The following is an 11,325-nucleotide window of genomic DNA, read 5'->3' as shown; positions in this document are numbered from 1 at the left end:
GCTTGAAACTGATTGGGCTTGTGAGTTGAAGCCCGCTCTCAACTCATTTCGTAGTCCATCAATGGTGCGGTTCTGTTGCTCAATCGTGGAGTGAGTAACATTCCTAAAATTCTGGAATGCATCCTCCCATGGTCTAGGTTGAGAGTGGTTCTGGTTCTGATTGAATGGTCTAAATGGGGGCTGAGAGGCTTGAGGATTTTGAGGAATTTGTTGCATTGGTGGAGCTGGAGCTGCTGGTCCATTCTGTTGGAATCCTTGAGACCATGAAAAATTGGGGTGGTCTCTCCATCCAGAGTTATATGTGTTGGAGTATGGGTTGTAATTAGATGGCTTTCTCATTACACCTATGGCATTGGCTTGATCTGGATATGAGTCAGGGTCATGTGATTCTGTTGATTTAGCAGTCGATAAGGATGCTATTTGTCGAGCAAGACCTTCAACCATCTCCTTGACTTCTTTGATTCCCGAAGTTGACTCACCAATGTGAACCTCATTCACTCCTTTAATCCTTCTAGTATTCCTGAGTGATCGACTCCGTTGTTGGGAATTGTCCGCTTGTCGCTGGAAAAACTCCCAAATTTCTGATGCACTTTTTGACATTAGCTCTCCTCCACTTGTTGCCATTAGCCATTCTTGCACATTTGGTAGTAATCCCTCCAAAAAGTATTGGCATTGATGCCATTTCTCGTACCCATGATGTGGACACTTCAAGAGTAGCCCATTGAATCGCTCCCATGTTTCGAAAAATTGCTCGTCCTCTCTCTGGGTAAACTCCGAGATTTCCCTGCGAATAGCGTTGGTTTTATGCACTGGGAAATATTTATTCAAAAATTTCGTTACCATTTGTTCCCATGATGAAATGCTATTAGCAGGTAAAGTATTTAACCATGAACGAGCTCTATCTTTTAAAGAAAATGGGAATAGTCTAAGTTTAACATCATCATCTGAAAAATTCTCATATTTGAATGTTTGACAAATGGCATGAAAATCATTCAAATGATTATATGGATCCTCATTTTCTAGGCCATAAAATGTAGGGAGACAATTTAACACACTAGGTTTTAATTCAAAACTCCTAGCAGCTACATTTGGGTATCTTATGCATGACGTGCTCAAATTAGCTAAGGGACTAAAATAGTCCTTAAATGGCCTCTCCTGTGGTGCTTGTAAATCCATTTTATTTTTAACGTGTTTGTGTGTGCGAAGTGTTTTTTCTAATTCAAGGTCTATAGGTTCAAGATTAGGTAATAATGACCTACGACCATGCATGCAAAATAAATAAAATAAAAATAAAGATGCAAACAAAACAAAAAATAAAGATGGGAACAAAACAAATAAAAATAAAGAAGAGGGAGAAATTACGATACTAACCTTATTGCGCTATTACAACCTTTCTATAAAAATACACAAAAATAAATACGTGAAAGAAATTAACTAAAAATTAAATTAATAAGATAAACAAAAAAAAATTACAAAGAAAAATAAATGGAAAATTAAATTACAAAATTTTAAAGAAGAGAAAAAGAAAAGAAATACTAACCTTTAAATGTAGATTCACTTTTTTTTCTTTTTTTTTTAATAATAAAAAAAATACAAGAAAACAAATAAAAGAAATTATTCACAAAAATTAATTCTATGAATTAAAATTACTTACCTCCCCGGCAACGGCGCCAAAAACTTGTTGTGCAAATTTTAATGTACTCGCAAGCGCACGAATCTATTGTAGTATAGATCTATGGTGACGAGTGTCGATCCCACGAGAAGGTGGATTTTAATTGTGTATAGAATTAATTTTGTAAATGGGTTGTTGGATTTATGGTGGAAATGATTTGGTATATGCTAAAACTTAAATTAAAATGGCGAGAATAAATTCTAAAATTGGTATTGAAATGGTGAGAATAAATTGAAGAGAATTCTATTGAAATGACGTACTTGGGTATCTGGATCCGTATCAACATGCATCATGGGCTAAATATTCCTTATTAATGCCAATTAAATCATGAGGGGGGAATCCACACCTCATGAACCACGCTCTAATCAATATGGTGCTAAGGGCTTATCGTGCCAAATAATAATAACCTTATACTAGAGGGCCGGTGAAACCAAGGCGGTACTAGACAAGATTAGTATTATTTGTCGACGAGAAGTCAAAACATCCACAAAAACTAGAGGGGAAGAGAAAATAAATTTACCAAATTAAGCCCATGACACATGTTGAGACTTCACCTTCAACCCAAGCTTGAAAGAAAATTAGCCACTCATAATTGAACTAGGGGCAAAATAGGAATTTATTAAAATACAAAGAAAATACAAGATGGAGAGGGAATTACAGAAAACAGAGTCCAAAAATGGATTCAGAGATATCAAATTAGGGGGGGGAGGCCCCCTTTTTATAGATACATGGAGTAAATCATGGCCATCGGATTAAAAATAGTTTGGACGCTCAGGATTGCGCCACGTCATCCGTCAACAGTCCACGGTTTGACCACGCGGATGAACAGTAACACGGTTTGACCCGACTTTGAACAGTAACGCGGTTTGACCCGGATGAACAGTAACGCGGTTTGGTTGAAAATAATCCTGTGTGATGCATGCACCGTACGCGAGATTTTTCGTCCACTGATATGCTGCCACGTCACCATCAACAGTACATAAGAATTTTAGTCCAACAGGATCGTGACACCTCATCAGTCAATGCCACATCATCGGTCAATGCCACGTCATCATCCGTCTATGTGAACAGTGTCGTGAACAGTAACGTATACAGTATCGTACACGTGAATAGTACCGTACATGTGAATAGTGCCATTTTTCCTTTTATGCTCCTCCTAAGGTTTTCGACCGTCCTGAGTTCAAAAGTGATATCCGTTTTGCCGTCTGATCTCTCCTTTATTGTGAAATGACTATAATGCCCCTAAAATACATAAATTACTTAATTAAAATAAAACACACGTAATTAAATCATAAGAATGTTAAATACATAAAAGTAAGGGTTGTTAGTAAGACTTGAAATGTAAAATGACGGTTTTCTCCTTTATAAATATGCATTTTCTAACACTCAACAGGGTATATGAGAGCTTCAGTAGTAAACCATTGCCAAAACTTGCATTTGTTCAACCTGCATGACCAAAACATTGCATTAGGATTTTGTGGTGTAGTGGAAACCATAGCACACGCCTGCATGCCACACCAGCAGTACTTGGGAATGCATTTAATTTTTTTATGTGACTGTCCACTTGCTGCAGAACTTGAACTATAACTTGATGCCATTTTAAATGTGTAGATGATGTGTTTCAATGAATGGTTAATCAAGTGATGTGTGGATGATAGTTGAGTAGGTCTTGAGTTTGAATGAATGAATGGTTGAGTAGCTGTAATGTTTCAATGTGTTATGATGAATGGTACAATTATGATGTGTTATGGATTATGGTTGTATGAGGAGGTTTATATGCCTGGTTGTATGAGGAGGTTTGTATGCCTGGTTGGGAGCAGCTTGCATGGTTGAATGGCCTCTTCATGCATGCTGATTCTTGTGTTTATATGCCCCAAATTGAAGCCGTTGGCAGCTAACGGCTACAATAACAAACTGCCATTTTTTGCTTTTTTTTAGGGTGAAATTGTTATTTTTGTTCTGGGGGCAAAATAGACATTTGACTAAGAATCCATTAGTTTTCATAACGGGCAGCAAATGGAAGTGGAGAAATGAAACAAAACGTAAGTTTAGGTGGATTCCAGCAAAAAAAAAAAAAGAATTGTGTATTTTTTATAAAGTTTGAAAAAATAGGTGGACGATGGATATTTTCCCTTTTCAAGTTGATTTTCCCAATTTTTTTGCCAAAACCACTGTAGATGAGGTTGTAATGCCTCTTTTTCATTGGTGGCATCCAATTTCTCTTTTACCTTAAGTTATAAAAAGTAAGCCAATTACTAAATGTCAAAGAGAAATTAAAAAAAAAGAAAGATATTAAAGGTTTAGATTGTTTGCTATATACCTTTTTCTTATCAAATATGAAAGAGTTAAAGGCATTAAAACTAACATGTTTAGTGATTATCCAATTTAGGATTCTTGGATATTGGACACGCTTACTTTTCAAAGCAAAAGTTTGACACACTTCATGAAAAATTTCAAGTACCCATACCTGTACAAGTAAAAGAACAAATTAATATTCATATTCTTAACAATTTCTATGAAAACAATATTGACAATTTGTTACCTGAACTGCAAATGGACAACCATGAAGGTTGTATGTCTTTTTTTTCAGGGACATAGTCTGGATTTAGCCTTTCTTTATTCTATCTAATTGCAATCGCATTCTTCATACTTTCTAATTTTCCTCAAAGTAGACATGGCCCTAAGGATATTTATTTAAATTTTTGAAGTTGTCAATGTGGAGAATGTGATCCATAATTATAGATGATCTATACTCTTTTCGAAGTAATACAACCTCCAAAAGTACGATATGAAAAATGTAACCATTTTCATATAATCCTTAGACTTAGTTGCTTCAAATGTCTGACCTAGAGTTATGTTGGTGAACTTTGTGCTAACTATCCAACAAAACATCACATACACGACTATCATCATTGACAATATCTAAGTTAGGTTTATAAATTTCTTCACAATTCAATCCAGTAACTACTGCAAATTCAAACATTGAAAATCAGCAAACTTTCTTCCCTATCTTAAAATACATTGCCTTATCGAATGAATGCACGTGCCTTAATACCAACTTGTGCAACAACTGGGCACAAAACTGAAACTTATTCAAGTTCAAAAAGTGCCCAAAACATAATTTGTGAAAAATCCCTAATTATTCATCATTAAGGTTCTTTTTAATTATTCTTATTGGATCTAACGATGACAAGTTAGTAATTTTCACCTATGCTCAACAAACACTCATTTTCCACATTGACAACTTTGATATGAAAATGGTTAAATTTGCCATGTTGTACTTTTTGAAGGTTGTATTACTTGGAAAAGAGTATAGATTATGTATAATTATGGATTGCATTCTCCATATTGATAACTTTGAAAATTTCAAAAACTATCTTTAGGGTCGCGTCTACTTTGAGGCCATATTAGAAAGTAGGGGTGGGCATTTTCTGGTTCGGTTCGGTTTGATTCTCCGAACACTCAAACCAAACTGAACATAATTTTAGAACCAAACCGAACCGAACCGAAACGAAATATTTCGTTTCGGTTCTAAATTTCGGTTCGGTTTGTTTTGGTTTGGTTTGGTCCGCACATATTCCTGTATTTTACAGTTTTAACCAAATCTTACTGTATTTTATAATTTTCACCTGCATTTTACCGAATATAAGTTCACAATAAGAAAAATAAAACACAATAAGTCTATAATACACAATCAACAACTTCAAATACAAAACCTTCAGGTAAAAAATAAAATAACAAAAGTACTAATACAAAATAGTGATAATTCAAAAACACACCTAGATTTAAAATCTATTACAAATTATAAGTTCATAGCAAGAAAAATAAAACACAACAAGTCTACAATACACAAGCAACAACTTCAAATACAAAGCCATCAAGTAAATAACAAAATAAGAGAAGCAACAATTTCATCCACCACCCACATCATCTACATGAAAATCCCATACTCTAAACAAAACAAAATAAGAGAAGCCTTCAACTTCAATACACAAGCAACAATTTCATCCGCCACCCACATCACCTACATCAAAATTCAAACTTTCAAAGTGAGCCAAAGCACTCAATAATTAAACTAAATAAAATAAAGTGATTTAGTAATTAATTAATAAATATATATCAATTTAATTACCTAAAATGGTTTATGTTCAACCGCAATTTTCATGTTGACCTACAAAGTTGGTCAGCCGTTGTTGATTTGCGAAGTTCTACATACAAAAATTGGACAAATTGAACAAGGTTAGTAATACTTAAAAAATAAACTTAGATTAAAATTAAACAAATTATATAATGTTGGTAATACTTAAAAAGTAAATTTAAATTAAAGTTTTACAAAATATACCTTTCGCAAGTTGATCCATAAACTCATTGTCTTCAACTAATTTATTTAGGTCCGCCGTTGTATCCACGAAAAGAGAAGTCCGCAACCAATTTTGTAACAGTACCAATGCTTCCACCATGTCTGGAGTCAAAGAGCTTCTATACTGATATAATATACCACCTCCAGTACTAAAGGCAGACTCAGAGGCAACAGTAGACACCAGAATCGCAAGAACATCCCTTGCTATACTTGATAAGATTGGGTAATTGGCACTATTCACCCTCCACCATAATAAAATATCAAATTTAGTGCCCAAATTACTTGTTGCAATTTTTCAGTCTTCTCCATCAAGTAAAGATCCAACTCATTTGATAACTCCAGGCTACCTTTACTAACCGCAACCACTTTACTAAATTCGGAGAAAGGATCCTCAATCATAACATCATCATCATCACCTAAATCCCAAAAATTCGAACCACTTCCACTTTCAATAGTTAAATTTTGGCTCCCGCTTTTGCTTCCGCTTGCACTTCCACTTGCACGCCCACTTCCACCCGATTTGTATTGTGCTTTACAAGACTCGTAAAGCTTAATCAATAAATTCTTGACCATTTCCTTCATCTCAACATATTTAGCACTATCCTTGCCATATAATTTCTCAAAGCAATGTGTTGCGAATTTTATTTTTCCTCTTGGATCAAGTACGGAAGCAACAATCAACAACTTATTTATCTTGAAACAACCATCCAAATTTTTGGGTTATTATCAGAAACCTCCCCTGAGGTTTAGCGTATTCTCAGTTTAAGAGATTGTATTCGCATATTATCGGCCACCTCCCCTGACGTTAATAACCGGTTTGTTTGACCGTTTATTGACTGATAAAATGATGAAAATACCCCTATCGTGGGAAAATATCTTTCTGTACACAAACTAAATAATTGTGCGTTGATAATAACATGTATGTTTTGGCGCCAAAATGGTCAATAAAAATACCAAATCATCCTTTGGACTTTCTAAAATGACTTGGATAAATTAAACAAGCAATTATAATTTTTTTTAATTATTGGACAGGATGTGAAATATTGAAGTTAATACTTGAAATTGAACTGCAGTTGTTACTGACATTATTACCGTTGCCTTTAACAGTTATATTGCCAATACCAGTGGCTATATAACCTGCCATAAGCAAGCTAAATAAGCAGCATACACTTTGAACTCAAACTAAAGAGAAAAATTAGCTTTCATTTCACTTCAAAGGCACCAACCCAACACTACCAATATCACTTCATCTCCTTATCAACCATCTCTGATATATTCAATTAAAAAACTCAGCATTATTCAAAGCTGGAACATTCTTGCACATCAATGGAGTCACAAAGTTCAAACAATTATATTCTATCAAGCACATTTTATGAGCCTGCTTGGAGGAATACAGTCAATGGCAAGCTCATTAAGTTCTCAAACAAGATATGCAAATGCTATATGAGAGCTGATTTGAAGATTTCAGAATCTGATGACAATCCACATATGCTTTACTACCGTTGTGCCAAAAAAAAATGTTGTGGATATTTTAAGTGGTGGGCACCAAATAGAGATGATTTTAACAATGGAGCTTTATTTGAAGGATGTGTGTCAACAGATGTATGTTATATGGTACTATCTAGAACTGAAAATGATGTGAAGACAATGAAGACCATAGTGGAGAAATCACGAAAATCTACGAAAGTTGCAACTGTTGCTAAGGTTATGGTTGTATTCAATGTGTTATTCTTTCTTTTCAATGTTGTGATGTACCTTATGTAATATGTCACCAAGTCTAATGCTTTCTAAACTAAATGTTCCAGTGATGACTAAATTTTTTTTTGCTGCTTTATAACTCAAATGCAATAGTGTTTTTTAAGTGAAATATATTTATAACTCTAATTTGCAATGAAACACAAAGTCAATCATGCCGCTCATATATTTTTTAAAAAAAACTAACTGAGTTGACCTATTATCAGCATCCAAATGTGTTCGAGCAAAAAAGAAATTGTAACTACAAAGTAAACAATAACAATTTCTGAGCATCTGTCAAAGAACATTCACACATCTAATCATGTGATATTCCAATATCACTTGTAACCAATCCATCAACAAATAAAACTGAACTTAAAAATATCAAGCAACCAAATGTAGTAATATGATATTTCCATATTAATAAAATCCAGCAACAACACAAGTGTTAACTGTCACCAATGGACAATCAGCCAATACAACATCATCAACAACCCATATTTACAAAAAAAAATCAACTTTCAACAGTTTGTTAAGTTTTGACTTAACTGAAATGCTTTGTTAATGGTGTGAGTATTTTCACTATCACACAGTTCACAAAAAAAAAAACAAAAAGATGATACAACATCTATACAATTTAAAGCTTATACAGGTAAGGTGAAGTATCATCTCATCCCTCCAAAAAATTTGTAGTATGGGATTAGTCTGGGCTCTGTCATTACTATACAAAAAATTTTCTTACCACCAAAGCTGTTGCTGCAGGATTTATCATCTACAAGCTCTCTATGATTGGGTTAATTGTCCTTCAATAATAAAAATTGTATTAGCAAGTATGAAATAGTTTATAAACAAATAAATTAAGAAAAGTGAGTTGTTGAATCAGTAAATTCAAACCATTATCATGGACAAATTCTTACGTTCCAGATTTAATGACAGCTGCTGCCTCACGTTGATTCTGGGCTCCTGAGCTCTGTCCTCTTTCATTATTGATCCCCGATCCATTTCCCTTGAGTTGAAGTGTAAACAGATCATGAGATTATTAAACAGATATATAAGCTGGAAATTTAAATAAAGAGAACTTCAAAACTTATAATTACACAAAGTAACCTGTGTTGACTTTAAATTTTTCATTTTTGTCATTTTTTTGAACCCTTATCAACTTTGCATGTCCTCACATTATGCCCCCACTCTTCGTAATTACTGCACCTAACACTGGAACTCCTCTTGAATGCCATGTTTTCATCCGCCTCTCTTCTCCTCTTCGTTTGAGGCCTGCCAGCAGTTCTAATGATTATAGGTGGAAGCATGTTATCATGCAATTCAAAAGGCCACCTACTTTCATCAGGCATTGGATAGTACTGATGCTTATAAGTCTTCTTCAATGCTTCATTCTTCAATAAAGGATGCACAAAATCATTGACGTTGTACCTCATAGCATCAATGAAATATAGTGCATGAGCATAAGGCAAACCAGACAATTGCCACTCCACACAATCACACTCCTTGGCCTTTAAATTGACAAATTTTCTTTTGGAAACATCCTCCATAACTTCAAAGGTATCATTATGCCCAAATATAACTGACATGGACCTGGACTTCACCCTTCCATCTAGTATTCTCCTCCTAACTTGTGGTGGCAGTTCATCTTGACACATGACAACCTGCTCATACCTTCTATGAATTAGATTCATCACCTTTTTTCTTATCTCTTCTACCATCCTAACAATAGGCAATCCCCTAAAATTATTGATCCAGTTGTTGAATGACTTTGACATGTTGTTAGTCATATGGGAGCATTTTGTGTGCATTGGAAATTTATGCTTAGCCCAACAACAAACTGGAATCTGTATCAGCCAATCATGTGTTGCAGAATGAATATTATTCAACTCAAACATGTGAGTGTTGAAGTCTGCTAGGTTTGAACTTCTACAAGCTTTCCAGAATGAATTACGTAATAGTACACTAGGAAAGTTCTGCTTGAAGTTAGCATATATATGCCTACAACAATACCTTTTCAAAGATTTAGGAAACACTATCTCCAAAGCATTTAAAATTCCCCTCTGCCTATCACTCATGAAACACAACCCACTACCATTATTACAGCCTATCTGCTCATATAATTTATTCATAAAGTACACCCAAGAGTTAGTATTTTCACTCTCAACAACACACATTGCTAGTGGGTAGATACCATTATTAGGATCTATACTAACTGCAGACAACAATACACCTTTATATAACCCCTTTAGATGACAATCATCAAGCCCTATAAACTGTCTACACCCCTCAAAGAACCCCCTCCTATTTGCATCAAACATAACAAAGAACCTTTGAAAATGAGGGTTTTGCCCACCACCTAACCAATCTCTATCTATAGTTACAGTTGAACCAGGATTAGAGATGAGAATTGCATGCATATACCTGTATAGTTTGGTATAGTTGGCCTTATGGTCCTGCCCTAACAGCTCCAATGCCTTGTTCTTAGCCCTATACAACCGCTGATTACTACATTTAATACCAAATCTCCTAAGCAGCTCACTTATTATTACTTCAATATTTAGTTGAGGGTTGGCTCTAAATAGATGAAGAAATGTTGCAGCAATCCAAGTTGAATTTGCTTCGTAGTTATCATTACCTCTAGCACAAATGTGTTTAGGCTGGAATGTTTTGATTTGAAAGTGTTTACCATTCCAATTTGGACTTGCGTGAACCCTCCAAGTACAACCTACTGCTACACATGCCAGTGTGATTATACTCTTTTCATTTTTTACCCTTTTCAGCCTAAAACCATTTTCTATCGCAAAAACTTTCACCACATTCTTAAACTCATCCACGTTCCTATACACTGCTCCAACTCTCAACATAATCCTTTCCCCATCTATATTGAACTCAATACCCCCTGAATTGGCCTCATATCTATTACATGCATCCTGAACTTCATCATCTGACAACATATCTGAGTTTAAACCACTATCGTCTGTTGATTCGTAGTCATCTAAACCAGCATCCCAAGTATTATTATTTCCAACATCATCCCCACTATCACTGTCCACCATTTCTTCACACCCTACACAATCATCAATAGTTATATTCTTAGTTGACCCATCTCGTACAATCTTAATTGGCTGCCGCTTTTTGAATGAATCTTCTACAATAACACTACTGCTCTCAAATTCTGAAGTTATTACGGCTTCATTCAAGTCAGGCACTATAATTTCATTCACTTCAGCAAGGTCAAACCACTCAAATTCAGCCTCTTTATCCAACGAAATATGGAATTGCTCAATTGGGGATCTGAAACCATAATCTCGTTACTAAATGTTCTAAATGAGTTCAAAAAAAAAATTTGGCCACTTTAACAGTACACATACGAAGCAATAACCATTACATCATCATTTCAGAGCATGAACAAGTAAGGTTATGGGTTTTGCTTTTATAAAAGGTGTGCTTATTTTCATACCTTTTTCGTGGCTCAGACGAGTTGGGGTTGTTTGTGGGTCGACGAAAAAACTCACTGGTCAGTCTTCTTCCACCTGGTGGTCGTGATTCAGTCGTTCCT

The 11,325-nt window shown here is 34.9% G+C and overlaps 1 protein-coding gene and 1 non-coding gene across 2 annotated transcripts; one reads left to right on the top strand and one right to left on the bottom strand.

Annotated features, from left to right (window-relative positions):
* The first annotated feature begins 688 nt into the window (after positions 1-688).
* Positions 689-792, top strand: LOC127900168 (small nucleolar RNA R71). Its single transcript, XR_008052185.1, has one exon. It is a non-coding gene; the product is annotated as a small nucleolar RNA R71 (small nucleolar RNA).
* A 7,487-nt stretch (positions 793-8,279) lies between these two features.
* On the bottom strand, positions 8,280-10,015 carry LOC102611373 (uncharacterized). Its single transcript, XM_052434252.1, has 2 exons — positions 8,661-10,015; positions 8,280-8,569 (listed from the first exon to the last, which is right to left on the bottom strand). Exon 1 carries the CDS (start codon positions 9,938-9,940, stop codon positions 8,903-8,905), a length of 1,038 nt encoding a protein of 345 aa, XP_052290212.1. The 5' UTR covers positions 9,941-10,015; the 3' UTR covers positions 8,280-8,569; positions 8,661-8,902.
* Between the last annotated feature and the right edge of the window lie 1,310 nt (positions 10,016-11,325).

This window comes from Citrus sinensis, chromosome 9, assembly GCF_022201045.2.
Source record: "Citrus sinensis cultivar Valencia sweet orange chromosome 9, DVS_A1.0, whole genome shotgun sequence".
NCBI lineage: Eukaryota > Viridiplantae > Streptophyta > Magnoliopsida > Sapindales > Rutaceae > Citrus > Citrus sinensis.
This window is presented reverse-complemented; position numbering and strand designations above follow the sequence as displayed.